The sequence below is a fragment of the Saccoglossus kowalevskii genome, chromosome 12 (genome assembly GCF_978046115.1).
Source record: "Saccoglossus kowalevskii chromosome 12, keSacKowa6.1, whole genome shotgun sequence".
NCBI lineage: Eukaryota > Metazoa > Hemichordata > Enteropneusta > Harrimaniidae > Saccoglossus > Saccoglossus kowalevskii.
This window is the reverse complement of record NC_140652.1, coordinates 18482599-18504588: the sequence shown is the minus strand read 5'-3', so window position 1 is coordinate 18504588 and position 21990 is coordinate 18482599. Positions and strand designations below refer to the sequence as shown.

Genomic DNA, 21990 nt, shown 5'->3' with positions numbered 1-21990 from the left:
TAAAATGACAAAAATATTCACCAAAATTAGAGAATTGAAGATATCATCATGAAATGAACAAATCTGAGAGAGGTCTACCCAAGGTACATATACACCAAGTATCAAAGCATTCAGGCTTGTAGTTTTCAAGAAGAAGTCGAAAAAGTAAAACATTGACACGGACGACGACGACGGAGACGGACAATCACTCATATGATAAGCTCCGCTCGACAAAGTCGACAGCGGAGCTAACAAAAGAGACAAGCATATTATCTAGATATGTTTATTTCTACTGTTGATTCACGCTGTATATATATATACAAACAAAGAAAACACAAATATTTACATGCACCAGTCACGATAAATAAAAAAAATTAAGAATGAATAAATTAATGAATTAGCAACTAATCCATTTTTTCATTAATTTATGTAAAATACAATAATTGTCTCTTCAGTAACAAACAAATTGAAATATAAATGCTAATTGAATTGATTTAAGAAATTAAAATTGTTCATACCATCATCTGTGACAAAAGTGACAAATGTTAACAGGTATATTGTATTTTTGAAATTATCTACTATGAAATTAACATTTGTTCATATGATGTACTTTGAAATTAGACATTGATACATTTTATTTGAAATTGATAAATACTGATACTTTGTATAATGAAATGAACATTTGTTCATTGTACTTGAAAATTAAGGGACGATGTCAAAAGATCGATGTTGGATAAAAAACTTAATTCCTTTAGTTTTTTCCCCAAACACCCCCACCCCCCACTGCAACTTAATTTATAAATATTGATCATGGCGTCAGGCTACATTCATCATTAAATACAAACTGATAATCAGACAGTAGTATGGCATAGGACTTGGTTGTAATAATGAAGGGGAGTATACGCATGCGCAAACTACTTTTCTGGGTTCTGCACATGCTTTAGGTCCATGCCCTGAAAATGAAATAGGACCTTATTTGACGCACATATTTACACTCGGACCAAGCCATTTTCTCGTCTTGGATATGTGTTTTTTCATTTACTGTTATTTTTGACTTCATTAAAGAATAACATCGTTTTTGTAGGATGGAAACTTTTTGAGGTCAAAACCCCCTCACCACCAAACTAAAGCAAATAAGTTTTTTATCTGACATCGAACTTTTGACGTGGTCCCTATAAACACTGATACATTGCATTTGGACATTGACAAGTGTTGATCATTTACAATAAAACAGACAAACATTGAGTGTAACTTGTGAAATTGTATCATGAAATTAACAACAAAATTATGGAAACAACAAATGCTGCCTGCTACAATGATCTGGTGAAATCTTTTGCATGCAAATTCAACTCCAAAAACTAAAGGATGCTTAGCAAAAGATATCTAGATGTGTTTTTTTTAACATTTTCACCACAAAACTTTCTCGCACAATTTTTTTCTGCATATTTTTCTTATATTCTTCAATATTTATGGAAAGGAACCCTAATTTTGAAACCGACAGACAAAATTTGGGTTAAACTTCAGTTTTTACTCAAAAAAAAAATTGGCTATTTTTCTCCCAATCTTCTGGATAAAAGTGGAAATGCATGTTCAATTTTAATGGTTTCCGCGGTAACCATCGCAATATAACAATAAATTCTTTATTTTTTTCAAACATCATGTATACCTATTGACCTGTCAGTTAAAGGGGGTGGTCGTTATGGAATACGTGTAAGATTTTCATGTAAAGAAACAATGTATTTTACACACGTTGTGCATGTCGCTAGGAATCCCATAACGAACAGGACAGTGTGTGACTACCACAGCCCTTTAACCATTCAGAAAAGTCATGAGAATAGGTAAAAATATGAGAAAAGGTCACTCGGTACAAACTTACATAACATCAACATAATTCAACCCTGTTGGTTTAGATTTCATTGCTAAAATATTTAAGCAGTTGTGTAAATTAAACCACTATTCCAGCCAGCATCCCGTATTTGTGGACAAGCATTGGTTTGGTTTCAGACATTGAAATAGAAAGAAAAATGAACTGGTCATTGAATACTTCAATTAAAATTATCAAATTTTGAAATTACAATTCAAATACAAACGTTTCCACATTCTTGTCTATTAATACATTACAGAACATCATTTGTATAAACGTGTCACTTTGTAATGAGGAATCAAACTGAGGACAGTCCCAAACTTCCCTTTTTTTAATGTCCAAACAAAAGCTAAAAAAAAATTGTGAAAATAAAGCAAATATTAAGCTTCTCAAGGTTTCCTTAGAATCACTGCAAGAGAGGTGATCTGTGATTGGTTTAATGGATGGTGTTGGGTATGGCTAGCCAATCAGGCATACTCTTTTATCTTGTTCTAGTTGCCAGAACTTATGCAAGAGAGGTGATCCCTGATTGGTTTTGTTTTTTTAACATAATGACCAAAAGTATAGCGAGCAGAATTTATCTTCTCCATTTCCAAATAACACTACAAAAAAATTAAAAATTAAATAGGGCTGAAAAAAGTCAAAAAATTAATTCAGGCTTAACCTTCTAAGCACCAAAGTCAACTTCAGGCACCATCCACGAAATAGTTTCATTTATAGTCTGCTATTTTTTGAACATAAAATGTTTCGAAAATTTTTAACTGCTGGATCAAAAGCTGGAAGTAATGTCACACTTTATCTATTTGGTTCAAAATTAAGATTGAATTTAGCATAAATTACAGAAACTGAACAAATTTACCCAAATTTGAACAGGGAAGAAAAATTACCGCTCAAAGGCTTTATAATCATCCAAAGCATTAAAGAGTGGTAGCCATCGCACCAGGCGTGCGCAAGATATATGGGTCTCATAAGATGGCGACTTTGATTTTGCGCAAATCAACGAGTACAAACTGAGACGTTACCAAGCTTTAATTAGGTATTTTTTTAGGTGATTGGAAAGTATTGAAAGAGTCAACTGCGGTAATTAGTGCAAGTCGCACCCGGGTCAAACCTCATACTTGCGATTCCATTAGAAAGGCGCACTGGATTGTGAGAAAATCAAAATCAACACAAATTTCGCACATACGCAGCACGATAACTACCACCCCGTTAAATTGTCACTTGTATTTAATTTCAATATTTTGATATTTAATCACATTTACTGGGTTTATTTATATTCATAAATTTGTCAGTGATATTTCACATGGATTTAATTTAAAGAATTTTATGAAAATAGCGAAATTAAAACCCCTTGAATAATTAATGGGGTTCTCAAACCTTGTAAAACCTGGTTTAGGTACCAACAAATGAGCATGTGTATTGTAGTAATGAATTGCTCGTTGCAAAATGGATAAAGTCTTTTTCTCTCAAGCTGGATCTCGTAAGTTCAAATCCCAACCAAATTTGGATAATTTTTTTACTAAAATTCTGAACAGTGTGTTCTTTTGAGTTGAGGTTGGGTTCAGAGGTGAGGTTGGGTTCAGAGGTGAGGTTTTGTGCAAGGTTAAGTTTTGTGGCCGGTTAACGCAATTTACTGAAACTTGTATTTGTTATGAATCATTCATAACCATTGAAATGCAAATTTGTTTACTCTGATATCTCTCAAGTATTTCCTTTGCTGATTCGTCTATTGTCATCTTAGTAAGGTGTTATAATTAGAATTTGACCAAAAATAGAATAAAGCATACTCAAGTTTAAATTTCAGAATAGATTCAAGTGGTGAGAAAATTTTTTTTGTTATTTTAGTTTCAACAGTTTTTTCTTATCATAAATATTACCATATTAGCTGACACGTTTTGATATTATTGCTGATTCATTAGTATTAATTTGACAGGTATATAATCCTAGTCCAAACAATTTTTTATTATTACCAAATATGGTAATGTCAAGTAAATTCTCCTTACATACCAATATATAGCTTAATTCAAAATGTTCCTTTCAATACCATATAAGGTAATATGCAAATAACCAGATACATTTAAGATCAAATGCTGATAGAAATTTACGTGGTGATGAACCCTTTAAACGTCAGTTATTTTTTTTCACACTTCATAAAAATAAACCTGCATAACTGATTCCATATTTTTTCAAAACTTTTGACCAAGATATGTAGCCCATGAGTAGACTTGACCATCTGATCAAAAATTAATAAAAAAATTATAGAAATGTAAGTAAAATTGTAAAAAATTTGGCGAGAAAAAAATACAGCTTTCAAAGGGCATCCACACTTCATTCAGAATTATGTAAAATGTGATAGGCTGGCAGTGTTCAACATGATACCTAAACTGCATGATGGTTCGAAAATATTGAAAACAAACAAGTGAAAATCATTGTCATAAACAATTTCACAAAATTAATGGCAAGTTTTTTTTTTTTTGTGCAAATAGGAATGACAGCACTGACACTTTTTTTTTTATCATCGACAACTGATTGGACGTAGAAGACATTTGCCAAAACACAATCACCTTGACAACATAGAAGCACAATTAGGTCACAATTGCAAAAAGATGCAAACAGATTAATACAAATCCTGAAAATTTATGGTGTTCTGTTCAAGGAAATGAATAGATTTTAGACTAGTTGGCTTCCTGGCGTTTTTGTTATTTTGAGACGTACATATTTCTCAACAGCTCGCCGATATTTTTGTGGCAAATTAAGCTACCACTAATTAACACATTGAACCATTTGTTGACACTAAATGGTAGCTATATTGAAATAGCATGTTTATCACTGTTTCAATGATGCTTAAAATGCACTCCCAGTTCTGTGTATACAAGCACTATGACACTATAGAGAAAGTGAAATCAATCCAAATTTGGAAACGTGAGACATTAATCAGTCGCAAAATAAACAATGTTTAATACTGCATGTATTTCTCAATAGTTTGTACTTTGACATTTTGTTTAATATACGGCAATATTTGCATGTTTCAGTGTCAAATGACATTTTGGCATGAGTACATCATAAATCGATTTCAATTGCATAATAATCATTGAGATAAGTCGTCCAAATATCCAGGTATCACACCATTAATTAGTAGGTACATTTTAACAATTATAACATCATCAAATTTTGAAAAAGTGCAATTTGTATGCACGATGTAATGATCATACTCATGAACCAACCTTGACCTTGTCTATTGACTAGAACCCTAACAACCAGCGGTTGAAATAACATTTTAAATACAAATTTTAACAGTTTCTTTTCATACAAAAACATGATATTATACTGCAGAATACTGGAGAGAGTGAGAGAGACTGTTACCAGATCACTGGATCATCACATCTGATTGAAAAAGACACGTACGTGTACTGTTCATTGTCGACGAATTAGATAAAACTAAGCACATTCTTCACATTCATGATACAAAAACTTGACAAATGAATTGCAGTAAGCTGATTCCCGTTATCTCCTTGCAAGCGCTACACATGCTAAAATAGATACAGCAGCGATAATAGCGACAGCACCAACAGCTTTCCACCCTGGTTCTTCTAGTTGATAATAAAGAGCAGCCGCCTGCAAGGAAAATATTTATAACGTTACAAATCTAGGGTTCGTAGCTGACTGACTAACTAACTGACGATACCTTCTAGTAAGGGACAACGTCAAAAGATCGATGTTGGATAAAAAACTTAATTCCTTTAGTTTTTTTCAAAACCCCCCTAACCCCCACTGAAACTTAATTGATAAATATTGATCATGGCATCAGACTACATTCACCATTAAATACAAATTGATAATCGGACAGTAGTATTGCATACCAGTTGGTTGTCGGGTGGATGTAAAAAGATTTTACAAATGCACCTCATTTGACGCACAGATTTACACTCGAACCAAACCATTTTCTGTTGTTTTTTTTCCTTTTCGGTTATTTCTGTCCATGATTGGATAGAAAAAAAACACAACTTCAAATACTCCAAGATTTTTTTGACTTCATTAAAAAATAAAATCGTTTTTGTAAGATGGAAACTTTTTGAGGTAAAGCCCCCCCCACCCCCAAACTAAAGAAATAAGTTTTTTATCCAACATCGATCTTTTGACGTCGTTCCTAACCATACCTGAGAGTTTGAGGTGGGTGAAATCTGACTATTTCAAAGTTTGTATTCTTTTTATTTCATTTCAAATTTGTATTGCAATTAACATCCCTCAAAGTTTTGCAAACTGCCATGCACATCGACCAGAAATAGAATCTAATTTGTTTCTGGCCTAACTACATTTATAAACACCAGTTTCGTAATTTATCATTTATTTGATTTCTATCAAAAATGAATCATTCATATAAACACGCATATCTACTTACCCATCCACCCTGTCTGGCTATCCATTGGGCGATCTTCTCACCAATTATAAATTTCACTACAAATTCTATTATTTTACTAAAAAAACCTCGAAAACCTTTTTGTATAACGTCCATTGCTATTCTGTACCCAAACATCAACAAAGCCACGATTCTTCCCCAGTTAATACCATCGAAAAAGATCCTTTAAGAAATAGAAAAAGAACTACAAAATATAAATTAACAGCAGGCACGGAAAAAATACCTCTCACATTATTATTGCTGATGGTGATTGACGCAATTTCGACAGACGAATTTTCTGAAATATTGCCAAGTTATTCTTTGTGATTGCAGATTTGAAATTCTGAAGAGAAAACTGAAGAAGTTTTAATATTATAAATCTCAATTGTATGTGCTTTGACCAAATTTTAATTCTGACAGAATAGGGCTTAATGCAATCACAAACTCATTGTTACCATAGAAACAAGCTCAGGTACTACCACTTAGTTGTATTTGCTTTTTTGTGATGTATGCAATCGAGTGTTATAATTTACTTGGCATTCCACCTATTAACCACAAGAGGGCACTGTTTTAACATCGTTACCTTGTTCACACATCTCAGAATTAAACATTGAACTTAGATCAAGACCAGCCCTCTCTAACTCTGAACTAACCTGTTGACATGTATTTTTTAACAGCGGGTTAAAATAAACCCAGGGTCAAAACCGGTTTTTGCTACAAGTGTGAACACTGTAAAGGAAATCAAGCCAGGGTGCTTGATACAATAATTGATATTGAACCTATGAATTAATCATGTAAAATTAACATTGTGAGTGGACAACTTAAAGGACGGTGGTCGTCGCGCAGTGCGTGGTCTGATTTCATGTAAATAAACAATGTATTTTACAAGCGTTGTATACGTCGCTATGAGTCCCATATCAAGCAGGACGCAGCGCGACGACCACCGCCCTTTAAAGTCAGTACTCAAATTTCTTATTCTACACTACAAAATGTAGTCCCCATCTACAACAACGAAGTATTCAATTCAAGGACTTACTTTCTGGCAATGTTTGCAAAATGCTCGTACGCTGTTGTCGGCGTGATGTCTAACGCTCTGATCATGTGCCGAAACTCACCAGAATAGCGTGCGTTGATATCATCCCCAATCTGTGCCAGTCTTCTTCCAACCTCTGCTGTTGGACTGAAAAAAAAAAGTGATCTGGTGTCTGAGATAAGTGATTCATTACAATTATTACCCATTTTGCGTACACAAAGAAATACGGGGGGGGGGGGGGGGGGGGGGGGTCTCCAAAAATTGACGTTGATCATGTAAACACACATCTTTATGACATGAGATTCATGCAGATTTATTTTATTTTATGTTAATTATATTTTCACCTGAATTTTTTTACTGGCACATGGCTGCCAATCTAGAAATATCTCTCTTGAACAAAGCCAAATCTCTTCAAAACTGTCTGAATTTGATGAGAGATAATCAGTTATTAATCATCGTAAAAAGTAAGGTCAGTACTGCCTCTGCTATATCTCAAATCCTTGTCCCCATCCTGTCTAATGTAAAGAACAATCCTATTACCTGTACGCAAGTACAGAAAATATAAGGAGTACCTAGAAACCAAATTTCAGACATAAAACTAACCTGAGCGGGTTCGTGGTGAATCCCTGGAATTCAGGCACTGATGGCGTCTCACTGTCTTGTTGGAAGTCTGTTTGAAATCGTTGAAACATAAAATTACGGATTATGCCCTCAGCTTGTTCGCTAACGTTCTCTTCGGTATCTGGTGGCAACTCATTTTGTGCTCCCTCTTCAGTCGTAGTAGTTGTGGAGGTTGGCCGGTTACTGGCCATCTTTGTATTATCTGTGTTAGTACAAAATATAAATTGGTTGATTATGTTGGTCGTGTCATTGGAAAAACAACTTTCTAGTGCCTACTGGTATACTCAGGGAATCTAACCTGGATCAAGGACTGAGCTTCACAGATGGATCAAAGAAAATAGCTTTTAGGCCCAAGGTTATTGCTATGATACTGAGGCAATTTTCTTAATTTTGGCTTGAAAATGGGTGTTCACTTAACTTTCAAGTTCAGACCTTCTGGATCTATAGATTTTTATGCTAAATTTTAAGCAATATAAACACATACCAATTTGATGTTTGACGAGAATTTATACTAATGTATGAAATGTCTAAGTTTGTAAACGAATGGATAACAACTTTTTGAGTTATTGCAATCACAAGAACTGTTAACGATGACGTTGACAACGACGATGACAACGAAGACATATTATACAATGTGCTTTCCTTTTCATTAAAGGCAAAAATAAATGCCTAATTTTTAATTGCTGCAATAACTAGACTATTGATTTTAAATTCACACATTTGTTTTGAAATGAGATATATATTGGCAGTTATGGTTTAATGATTTCCTGGGTGAGAAAAGATATCATTTCCAGTGATGAGATTTGTGATACAATAGTTACACTATTAAACATCAAGTGGTAAATGGCACCACAATACAGCAGCCCAGCAGAGCCATATCAGAAGTTTTAAAAACATATTTTTTATACTGTACATAATTTTGGGCGTTCTACATGTATCACAGGAATAATGTTTAATAATTTAAATAAACAATAAGTTTTCACACATGTTGTATATATTACAGTGGAGGATGTCTTTAACTCTCAATCTGGCTTTCAGCTGACGTCGCCTTTTCATAAAAACTTGCAATTTTCAAAGTGAGCAATGTCGCACCTTCCTTGTGATTTTGAAAGCTATAAATCTTATGTTTGCTCTAACAGTAATGTCTGTCATACATGTCTGGGAATCATATTAAATACAGTGCAACAGTAGCTGGAATTCAATTTTTTTTCTAGTAGTAATACTAGAATTTGTTTTAGTGAAAATTTAATTAATTTAGTTAACCTTTAGTTGAATCATTTTTCCCAAAAAATCTTGGTGTAAAATTGTGCCTACTTTTCTGTAATTTTTTAAATGATTTTCCAAATTGTGGAAAGAATTAGGCAGGTTGTATTTTGAGAAAGGGTAGAAAAGTTGACTTTGGCGCACAGCGGAATAAATAAACAATCGTACAGATGATCTAGTCTGTGCACCTGGTGTCCATATTAAATAGATAATAAACAAATAGATTTAACATGATACATTAATTTCCGATAAAGATTTGCATAAATTTCACCAGCTGTACAATTTGACCTTCATTATTGAGAGCAAATGTATAAATTTCATAGACACATGAACTGCACACAGACTATGGGAATAACATGTACATGTATTTTAGAAAACAAACGCATACATTGTACATGTTATACAACATAATCTTAAAAAGTTACAATAACAAATATCTTTACTTTAGTTAAAATGATAAAATTCATTATGCTGCTCTTCAAATCTCCTCCAGATTAGCCTAGTCCCCGTAATCTTGGTAATGTAGAAAAATTTTTTAAATATACTCACCTTTTTAAAAATTTTCAGTATTTAGGAAAAAAAATTCTGCAAAAAAAAAAGCAAAGAACAAATTTATAAAATAGGTTAATTTTATCTAAAAATCCACTCTCATTAACCAGCCTCACACACATTAAAATGAAGCAGGTGGAGATGATTTCATCATTGCTATTTTAAAATCAAACATGTTCAAACGTGCATGCTAAGCATCGACAGATGCTCTTTTGTTCGCAGATTAATTCAGTCATAGTAATATATAGCTGGTACATATAACATTGTTTTTTCATTAACATCATTTTATCCTTGCTTCCGTTCTGAGTCATGTTTCATATTTAGAAAGAAAAACATTTCCTTGTAGGATATATTTAAATATGAAGGCCATCTGTAAATTTAGAACATATATTGCTCAACGAATGTGTAATCTACACCATCTTGAACATGTTCATCAGTCAATGTTTAGTTAACAGTGATTTTTTTTAGTTTATAATGTTGATGTTTGTTGTTGGTCAGTGCCCTCTAAGATAAAAAGTATAATGTGTCACTGACTGACACACAGAGGTTTCCGATGATGCAACTAGATATGATCCCTCTCCGGGGTGTCATTGACTTAATAGAAAACAATACCACTGAAAAAGTTGCAGAGGAAAAATATCTCATCATCGTTACAGAATTTGCAATAGGGAGGACAATGAAAGAGAAATCAATAAAAATCAGGATTGATTCCTAAAGACACTTGAAGTCTCTTGAGGAATAAATATACAGGGTTTGATCCACACTCTAGTAACGCCTACACATGTAGGTAAGTGGTCTTTATAGCAACATCAATTGGGTTTGCAATTGGCTAATAAAAATGCTTTTAATACGAACACTGGAGAACTATGATTGTGGGAAGCTCTTGTCAGGGGAGATCCCTGTGTATTGAGCCAACCTGACGATGAATGTATGTTATGTTTTTAAGATGCTCAACTGATAAAGTGAATCAGTTTCACTTCAAATTACTCAAAATCTTGTTAACATACATGCATCAGTGAGATGCACATGACTTTATGATTAATAGAAATAAATAACAAATCCAAGAATGTAATTACATTTTTTTTTTAAAACAAGATGTTTGGATGAGAGGTATCATCTAAACGAGCAGCTCTCCTCGATCTTGGGGAATTCAAAAACCAAATTTTTCATCGTTGATTTGTTCGTCTCACTCTCACATTGCGTTTATGCTTTCAGGCAACGTATACGTATGTAAACAATTAATACAAGTACTACCAGTAGTAATGTTCAACAAGATAACTGTTGACAAGTACGTGCCACTGTCTAATCAAAGCAATACCTGTACTTAAAAACAAGTATTCCTTTTAAGTACATTGAAAATCGCTAAGTAAATACAATATAAATTTAGATTAAACCGAAACACAAAAAGAGACCAAACAAACTGTAATGTGAAGTTTTAATCTATGGCAAAAAGACTTGAAATGATATTTGTGTCCGATTCAAGTAGACGAGTACACAACTACCATAAAATTTCTATTAGAAGCTGCATCCCTAATAGAAGTCGCACCCATTTTTTTTAAACAATTGAGAACAAAAATTCATCATTTCTCATATGTGTAGATGCTCTAATAGAGGTCGCATCCCCTCTATTGCATTGTACCATTTTAATAGAAGCCTAATACAGATTTTACAGTAATAACAATGGCAGTAACGACACTTAAGAAAGGGTGTCACTGTGATTTTCAGAAATTTTATGGTTCATAAATAATCGAATCGGGAACATTAATAACGACTAAAATGCAGCTGTTTACGTACCATATAAACCATGAGTGTATACTTCACATGTGGTTTAAGTAGCGTTATACCACTCTAGTCAAATTGGGGAATTTCGGCCAATCAAATTGTCGTCTAGCTTACTTCATAGTTAATTTGTTGCATATTTAATGTTGTTGGGACTTTCAGCTTGTATATCATTGGCCAAAACACACACATATAAAAACAACTATATAGGTAACGCTAAATAACAATTCTGTGTTTCCGGTAACCCTACCTACCTATTTTGGAGGTTTAAATTAAAAAGTTTATTTTATGCAAATAAGATCTTAATCATTTATTTCTATGCAGATTAGCTATGGTCTTTCAGCCAATGTATTTCTTTCTTCTTGCTGTGAATGACTAGTAGTTAGTTGTATTAAGGGAATATATTCTGAAGCTAACTCAGATGTCATTTTTCACATAGGTAGTTGAACTATCATTATATTCTCACAAAAACCTATGAGTACAACTCGTTGGGGAAAATAAAATAAAAAAATAAAATAATATAAAAATTTCTTCCTATCTACGCATTATTTTTTTTAGATCATTATCAAAAACAATGATTTGGTTTTTTTTGGGACTAACACGATACTAAATGCAGCTACCCAAGTACTGCCTGGTACAAAGCAAAATAAACTATATTTATCAATCATTCTTGGAAAAGTAAACTTGTATCTACAAGCACATTTTGTCAACAACTTCAGAAATTGTGTAAATTTCCTGTATTTTGTTTGATCGTTAATATATATACATACATGGTCAGTGTCATGTTCAGAGCAAAGAGTATGAGCCAATGTATGTATTTTCACAGTACAATGTACATTATGGAAGACAAAACTAATGCTTAAAAACAGAATTCATAAACTTAGACCCAAAGCTTTTTGAAAAAAAACTTCACCAAAAAAAAAAGGCAAAATATTTTTAACTTTTAAAACTGGAAATTAAAAAAAAATATATTAATGCAAGAAAAAAAATTGATGTTAAAAATTTCTTATGTTTGACCACAGAAACAAACACTTTTCAACAGCTACAAAAATTGACATAAATGAAATTAACCAGAGACGGGAATAATTTTCTTTGAAACGCAGTAAATTCCAAAATAAAATCGGCTACAAAACAGAACTTGCATAATGGTAGGTGAGAGGCGCGTGAGTATGACATCTTTGTATTGTGTCTTTTGTATACAACCAGTTTGGTAAATAGAACAAATGCCAGTGTTTTGAGATGTAAAAAATATCAAGGGATTATAGGTCCAGATGAAAAGTGTCTTAGAGCTTGGTATCAATCAGAGCCATACAATATTAGGGGAATTATATACATGTGTTTTTGTCACGTGCACATTTCCAAAGCACAAAAAGATGAAATGCCTTCGGGTTTGGCACCTGCTTCAGTTTAAATTACAAAATAGTGTGTCATTAGACCTGAACCACAGCAATCAAACTCAAAATACAAACATGTACATGTGAAGCGCGCAAGCAAAAAAAAAAAAAGTTAATTTGTTGGAAATTTTCAATAAGGCTAATAAATACAAACAATCAACATTGGTAACTTCTCCTCATCTAAACAGCATTTTTCACATTTAAGGCATAGCTTTGTGCCCTAAATTTTTGTAAACAAATGCATTTCCAACAGTTTAATGGACATGATGTGAAAGAAACAAGCAAAAAAACACAAACAGGTAAATTAAAACGTAATACCTACATATTCAGCACAGAAAAAGGGCATACAAATGAGAAAACAGCCAAAGTCAGTGTCCCACCAGTGATGAATAGATTTTGAAACAACCTGACTTTTCACTTATAGCCAAGGACACAATAAGGAATCATCATGTGGGTTTGGATACTATAAATTACCCATGATGCAATACGAAAAAGTCCCACAGCCAATGAGGCTTCTTGGAATGATTGAGGATTGGGTGTGGACCCATGAGGTCATCAATAGTCTGAAACTAACTATAGATGGCGCTCTTCAAACAATCATTGTTCCCACATAATAGGATTGTTGATAGCACAGGGACCAACAAAGACATTGTTTAGTCAAACCATACTGGAATACTGCATACTAGTACCGTAACCTGTTGTTATTTATTGTTGTAAAATTAAAAAAAATAAATAAATAGAATAAACTGTTAAATAACATCCTGTTTCAATGAATTTTAATTAAAATGTGTACAAAGCAGCAAGTTTTGTCAGTTTTTAATAAAAAAAAAATTCCATAAGCATTCATCAAGGTTAAGGCAGATTAGTTGCCTACATCAGACTGAACAGAGATTCGGGACAATGTCACTTAGTTGTCAGAGAAAGTAAGCAAATAAACAAATTGTTCAAATAAAAGTAGAGAATGCTTTTGCTTTGATCAGAAGAGTTAAATAATTTTGGCTTGCAATAACATATTTATACTGCTGAATGCCACAAAACAGTTTTTTTTTTTATTTTAATATAAATTATCTTAAGATGCCAATAAGTATATTTTACATTTCTTGTTAATCATATCAATTTTTGGCTAAAATATTTTCAGATGTATTTACAACCAAATGATAATGAAATTCAAAATTTCAGAGAAAAAAAAAGAGATGAACAAGATAGAAAGTTGCCATCATTACAGCATACTAAACAGTAACGTTCACGTTTAGGTGGCTTTGCTTGAACTAAGATCAAAAAGTTAAAACTATCTTTTAGCAAAAAATACTAAAGAGAGTAAAAGTGTTAAAAATTAGAAATGAATATAGCAAAATTAGAAAAAAAGTTGAAAAATAATACTGTGATTTTTTTTGGGGTCAAAAATGTAAACACATCGGTAAAACAATCATTTTTTTCATAGTTACAAAAGTCCATGAAGTGAACTGTTCATGTTTCAAATATTTCAGATCAAGTCCACAGGAAATACAATGAAAAACATACCGAATTCTTTTGTTCCTACCTAGTTGCAAGCCAGCAGAGGTTACTGATCCTAGTTGTTAGTAGTGTCTGGTACAGTGTGTAGGCCCACTTCCTATTTTGTTTACAATTTCACAACATTTTCCCTTTTTATATTGAGTTGGTCAGGACACCTTATTAACATAATCATTTCACAGGCTATTTTGTTTTCAGTTCAGTAAGCAGAGAAAGTATTGTTTGAATCAGTCAATGAATTGACGCTAATATGAGTCATCACTCCATATATGGAATATCACTCCATATCAGGGAACAAGATAACATGATTAATATTCCATATTTGGCGCCTCATACTATATTAGGAGGATTATAATTAGCATAATTTAACAAGCAGAATCCAAATGCAGGTGATGACTTCATAGTAGTTTGCATGTTTGATGCAAAGTGGGCCAGGCTTTAGATCTAATTTGCATAATGAGACAGGCTGTTTTTATAATGACTTCAGTGACTGAGGCAGTCAGTGGAAAAGCATTTTGATGACAATGAAGTGAGAATAGCCACAGGATGAGGTTTGTTAATCAATTCATAGAGGAACTTCTTTGTATGCTAATTAGGTGGAAGAATAAACATGGACATATTAGACAAAGTGTTCATGATACCTCTACTGTTTAAAAAAGGACTCCCTCCCCTTTTCCAATTAATAAACCATTCAACAGATCCCTTACTATAAAGGGTTAACCATCACAATTCTAGGAGGGGGAAAGTGGAAAAAAAAAACTTTAGACTTGAACCCTAATTTTGGGGCTAACACATAAAATTTGAGTAAATTTTCAGATTATTTGGCTATTTTTGTCCTAATCCTCTGGAGGAAAGCACAGATTACAAATGTATAAAAGAGACTATTTTGTAAATTTGTTATGAAAAGAGGGAGCTGGTGGTGAAAAGGGGATAATAAACCATTCAATTCAACAGATCCCTTGCTATAAAGGGATAACTATCACACAATCTGGGAGGGGCATTGAGAAAAACATGTTTGGTTTTCATAAATATACTTTTTTTGTTTTGTTTTTGTTAATTTTCCTCAGGTAGATTTGTTTTTCTTTCAAAAGTTTCATAGTGCAGAATTTTTTTATAATATCCACTGCTGAAAATTGTCAATTTCTAATGCAATAATTCACCTACCCCGCTGTTTCCTGCCATAATCTTGCCATAATCTTTTCTCTAATTTATCTCTACTTTAAAAGATAAAAAACATCACAATTGTGGTACACTTTTATGTAAACAATGTGGGTTTAAATGGATAGTTTTGGTTGTATAGGACTGTGCTGAATCTGACGTTTATCCTTTTTTTTTTGTGTTTAAAAAAAAATTTTTTTTTATTGTAAACAACGTAATACCAGTAAGGCTTGAAAAACTGAAGCACCTTGTGGGAAGAACAAAGTTGACTACTAATTGCGATACTAGAGTTTGGGAAATATTATGGAAAATATTGAAATCAGTATTTTAGTAATAAATTTTAAAAGTGCAGATATTAGATAAAACACAGTCCCTCTATAATGATAGAGGGACTGTGGATACAATATTTCTAATTTTACCAAAATACACCTGTAAAAAGCTTTGAATTGGTGGACTTTATTTTATCACAAATAACATTTAATTAGTGTGGTCATTTTGAAATCGTACATAATTTTAAAACAGTTTTGTTTTTATTTAGTATTAAATTTTAATTAAGTTTTTTTACATCTGATATTTTACCTCTTTTTCCGAAGCATTATCAATTTTGCACCACCCTACCTGCTAACTGTCATCTGGTTGACCTTCAATGAAGGTCAAACATTCTCAATGTAAATTTCATACATGCACACAAAAATTAACAGTTTGCACATTTTAATTTTTTTTTAAATTTAGTTTGGATCAGATGAACACTATTCTCCATTGGCAACAGGTCCACAAACAAACTGCTAGCCATCATAACACACACAGGGTGGAACATTAGAAACTGAGGGGGGGGTGATAGAAAAACTATGCAACTATGTTTTCTTCAATTTTGTGTTTATTTTTTTTTACAATGATAAATTAGCTGATATATCTTTTTAATTCCTTTATGTGTCTTTTTTTCCCCCTAACAAATAGGTGTGTACATTTTTTTGGTTCTGTTATTGACCCTGCAGGGTTTTTTTGATGAATTTTTTCTGTGCAATTTGTTTTTTCTCTCTAATTGAGCGGACTTTCTAATGATCCTCCCCTACAGGATAAAATGAAAATCACTGCTTACACTTTCAGGTCAATTTTTTTATTACCAATTGCGGAAATCAAACATCCTCCAAATTACAAATACCATTGATATTGCTAATATTTATTTTTAAAGCAGGGCACCAAACCAAAGTATCTCATCATTTATATATATAGTAATTTATTGAAAATTAATGGGTTATAAATTACCCGTTAATTTTGTCACCATTGAACTGTTGAGTGATTCATCTACCACGAAAGCCATCAGACTGGACCAGTATAAGTTGATTAATTAGCAGTTACCGTATTTGCTCTATTTGTAATTAATTTCTCAGTGTAGCATATTCTTTGGGTTTTAAATTCACGGTTTTATCATTTAGATAATGTATTCTATGCTAAATTTTACATATTCACTGGGTTTTAATTTAGCGCATTTTCCAGTCAGCGAAATAAGCCAAATTAAAACCCAGTGAATAATTAACCCTTTTACAGTATGGAGAATTCTTTATTTTATATCATATGGTAATTTCTACTTACGTTTTTTTTAATCTGTATAAAACATGAACGTGTTGGTCATTCTGTGAATGTTTTGAAGTCTTTTTATCAGTTAGCTCAAGTTAGCTCAATCAATAGAATATACAGCCAATGTCAATAGATTAGCCAAGGTGTTACAAATAGATTAAGTATTGGAAAATTAAATTCTGCATACTGTAAATTACTTTATTTTAGCTGAAAAAGCTTTTTGTATGGAATTTATTTTTACTAATTTTTGATGAGTTGACTGTAAAATATAGGAAAAAAGGTATATTTGCTGCATCTTATTTTCACTGAATCATTCCTTCAGCGAAAATAAATTCTAAGTGAAAATAAAGTATTTTAAAGTTTTGATGTCTCTAAGGCATGTTTTTTGGTTCATTTAGTGTCCTTCTTTAGACAAATCCTATAATATTTTTGTTGAGGAAAAAAAAAAACTGAATCCCAAATTGTAATATATTTGTAGCCAACAATATACCCACTAATTTCTTTTTTATTTTGATTATACATTTTTTTTTTATTTCAGAGAACTATATACATGCTGTGAGGGTTTATTCTGTGTCTTCCTATTTAAACTTACTTTTTTAATTCATTAAAACATGTAATTAACAGACAATTAACCTATTCCACTATAAGTGAAAATCTTGTCAAAAAAATTTATCTAGTAAAATCTAATAATCCTATCAGAGAAGAGAATAGAAATAAATAGCCAGCAAATTTAGCTACTGGGGTATTTGCCAAACATGATTTTTACAATCAGATTAAATTTGTTTTCAACCAAATCCACTGCAATCGTTAACTTTTGGCAAAAGAAAATTTTTGTTTTCTTAAAAGAAATAATCATATTTTAAATTTTTGGATCAAAGTGTGTAGACAATATTCAATTCTGTCTTTTTGGTCTAAAATTAACACTGTGATTGCAACAAATTTGCAGTTTGCAGAATTTGTATAAAAAGTTTGCTGGCAATTTGAGGCATGAAAAATGTCTGATGGAGACAGATAAATAAATAATTAACTATACAAAAAATATTTCAAGATTATGAAGCAAAAACAACTTATTATTACCACTAATTATTGGTAAAAGATTTGATTTGTTGCTGTCAAATTCATAAGTGGTATTCAGTTGCTCATATGTACGTAGAGAATCAGCTAACTGAATGATTTCCTGAGGATTCCAAATTCTGAATGATTCTCATGATTGCCTCGCTGGATAAATCAAACACCTGACAAAAAAAAAAAATGAAATTCCAACATACAACGCAGATTAATAAAGCAGGCCACGCTTTCTGGCTGCATCGCTGTATTTTCCCATGCATACAACGCCAGGGAAAGACCACTTAGAAGGATTCCCACTCCTCTAATAGCATACTGATACCTTTTTAGCGGCGATGACACATGTCATCCTTCCATACTGTCTGCACAAATCTGCATTTTCCCATCAAACTGCCTCCTGCGAGATTTGCTCATTTGGTATTCGGAAGCTGGAGTCAGATTGGAATGATGTTGGAGACTGCCTGGGGGTCATTTAGAAAGATGAGATGATGGTACATTATCCCAGACACTTTCATTGATGTTTTATTACCATCTCCTCACCGATATTGCAGGTGAGTATGACATAGACATCCTCAGTTACCGTGTGAATGTGTACGTGTGCTTAGGCCCACATCAAAATATTCAGGTTTCTTGTCACTTCTTGTCAATTAAAAACGTGAGTATCACAGCCTTTTTTTTTAAGAATGTTAGAAAAAATGAAAGGAATATTCATTTTTTTATTAAAAAATATGATAATTTGATAACATTTAAATTAAAAATTACAAATAAAAGGTCACTCACAAGTGTCTAGCAAACAAATTAACCTGAAACATTTTTGTTTTTTCTTGATCCAGCTTTGTATAATTTTTTTATTTTTAAGACACTGCCTACCAATTACTGTAGTTACATTTTGCATGCTTACATCTACCATATGGCAAATAATGGTTTAAAAATGATGCTGTAGCAGAATTTTTGCGATATTAAATAATCAAAGTAATTTTCTGTGTGCTCACAAAAAAATTCAACATCTGTATTTTGAAAACCAAAGCTAGAATACAATTTAATGAAGGGAGAGAACAATCAGAAAGTACCAATCTCCATAAATTTTACAGGTTATTAAGTACCAATAATAGCCTAGAGTCATGTATTCTTCAAGATCTGAACCTTCCTACATTTACTAAGAAAGAAGATGCAACAATGGTTACATGTATCTGTTGATCTTAAAATTTGATTGATTCATTGAAAATTCCACACATAGAATACTAGTATTCAAACTAGCCAATAAATAGACAATATTTTGAATAAAATTTGTATGGTCAATAATATAAACCAAGGATTGTTTCTAGGCATCGTAACAAACATCTTAAATCAATTCTAGGCAAATAATACGACTACTAACTATCAATTACCGGTACTACACGTACATGTACATTTTGACAGAACAGAGATTATAACATGACACATAGGTTTTTACAAAATGTACAGAATTTGCATAATCATAAGGGTTTGTAAGGCATGTCAAGACAAATTCAAATTTACTCTACTGAGCATGTTACTGAACATACTGTATATGCAATGCATTATGGGATAGAACTCCTATCATGGATACTATCAGGGATTTACATGAGCCTGTAAGCAAGTGGTGTGATATACCCTGACAATGAAGAAGAGTCACTGCAACTATGAGATGATAACATAATGACAAGTGTTCGTCTCCAAGTATTTTATCATGTCCTATACAGCGTGGATTCCATACATACACTGTACATGTACTGATATTTGAGACAACTTAAAGCGAGAGGGTCGTCACCTGCACATGCGTCAGATGGCCATAGCGTGTCATTGTTGACAAACAAGCGATACCCATGAGCCTTTGCGGTTTTAGCGTGTGTTGTTATCGTCGTTTGGGACTCAATTCCCGCGCATGCGCAGGTGACAACCCTCCCACTATAAACCTTAGAAACCAGTGCAAAAATGTTTATTTCGCTATGTTTCCAAGACAGTTTGGCATAATAATAACAATATAAAGATGACTTAATCTTCAAAGGCCCAAATAAAAAGGCCATTTTGATTTGTTGCAACATACCCACGTAAGTGTTGTTTATTTTGTTTCAATGACACTTAATAAGTAGCTGGTACTTAATTCCTGAGGGCTCCTTAGAAGAGAGAAATTACGGTAACCGAATATTCTCTAGCTATCACATTGTGTGTGTACTGCATATTTATAAGTTAGAGACTGACCATACAAAACTCTGGGAAGGAAGAGAATAGAAAAACTTTTTTTCTTCAATTACATTTGTACATACGGTAAGCAAAATTTGTACTATTGTAATTTATTTGTTTGCTTTCCTCAATCAAATATGTTTCTTTTTTTAATAAATACTGTAAAATACTTTATTTTAGCTAGAATTAATTTTTGCTGAGAAGGTTTTTGGGCATATTGTACAGAATTTATTTTCACTGATTTTTGATGAGTTGAATGTAAATATAGGAAAAAAGGTATATTTGCTGGATTTAAATTTCACGGAATCATCCCTTCAGCAAAATTAGCGAATATAAATTTCAAGTAAAAATTAAGTATTCCACAGTATATTTATTTTTTTATAATATATTCTTATTAGAATTTTATTTCTAAAATTACCTACATGTACATGTATTGCGAACAGTTAACTAAACAAGACAGTTACATGTACATGTATATTACATATATCCCAGATGATGACATTTTACCAAATAGATATGCTGTAAGCCAGACAAAATGGCAGTTGACTTAAAGCATAATAACACAAACTTTGATACGCTGAAAAAACAAGACAACAAACAAGCTGCTCACTGATTGGTCAAATTAGGTTGCTAGGGTCGAGTAGCCATTGAATCAGGACCAATCCTGTAAGCACTTTCGCATCGACTCCAGAACGGTGTACAGTACACCGCTGTGAAAAGACTTTTTAGGTATTGTGTATGTACATGTAATTTAATTTCACTGATTTTTGACGAGTTGAATGTAAAATATAGAAAAACAGGTATATTTTCGCTTGATTTTATTTATCACTGAACCATTCCTTTCAGCGTAAATAGCGAGAATTAATTCCAAGCGAAAAGTATTTTACAGTACATGTATGTGATCTTCTAGAATAACAATAGAACTCATTGTTTGCTTGACAAGTTCGTGTTCTGCTAAGTAAGAGCAGCGATGGCTGTAATAGCAAATGCGCTTTCATTGGCGTCACTCATATACTCACGTCATACAAATGTAACACATAAGAACCACATAATATACGTATGCACAAGAATTGCCAATATTGTCATATTATCATAGTTATATGACAATATCCAAGCTTAATAAAACAAAAAAACACCTGTTATTGCATTGTATATGTGAATGAAGTATTTGGAAAACATTAATCACTTCAAATGATGTCAAATACAGTCTGGTACCAGTCAGCTGGCATACATGTACATGTGATAATAAAACAAAAGTGATCAATTTACAGATATTTACTATATTTGGGAAGGCACCTTGATGCGGCTTGAAATAAAACAAGCAGCCCATCGGCTGAGATAGCTCAGCTGTTAGCAATGCACATTTCAATTAAAGAACTGAAGACATCATTAGAAAATGAACAATATGTATAGTATCAAAGCAATCGAACTTACAGTTTTTAACAAGAAGTCGAAAATATCACTTTCTACCAAAAATGACCAAAATATTCACCAAAATTAGAGAATTGAAGATATCATCACGAAATGAACAAATCTAAGAAAGGTCTACATGTAGTATCTATATATGTAATATCAAAGCAATTGAACTTTTGTTTTT

The 21990-nt window shown here is 32.5% G+C and overlaps 1 protein-coding gene across 4 annotated transcripts in view; it reads right to left on the bottom strand.

Annotated features, from left to right (window-relative positions):
• Positions 1-246: 246 nt before the first annotated feature.
• Positions 247-21990, bottom strand: part of LOC102803398 (bcl-2 homologous antagonist/killer-like) — a 47662-nt gene continuing 25918 nt past the window's right edge. The window contains exons 1-6 of one of the 4 annotated variants that reach the window (XM_085506470.1): positions 14400-14555; positions 9706-9741; positions 7876-8095; positions 7276-7419; positions 6243-6423; positions 247-5458 (exon numbers count right to left, since the gene is read on the bottom strand). In XM_085506470.1, the coding sequence (XP_085362596.1) occupies positions 5348-5458; positions 6243-6423; positions 7276-7419; positions 7876-8084 (645 nt within the window). In that variant the 5' untranslated portion in view covers positions 8085-8095; positions 9706-9741; positions 14400-14555 and the 3' untranslated portion in view covers positions 247-5347. Of the gene's footprint in view, positions 5459-6242; positions 6424-7275; positions 7420-7875; positions 8096-9705; positions 9742-13200; positions 13312-14399; positions 14556-21990 lie in introns of those variants that run through there. The other 3 variants (XM_085506469.1, XM_085506472.1, XM_085506468.1) reach the window with 3 other exon arrangements.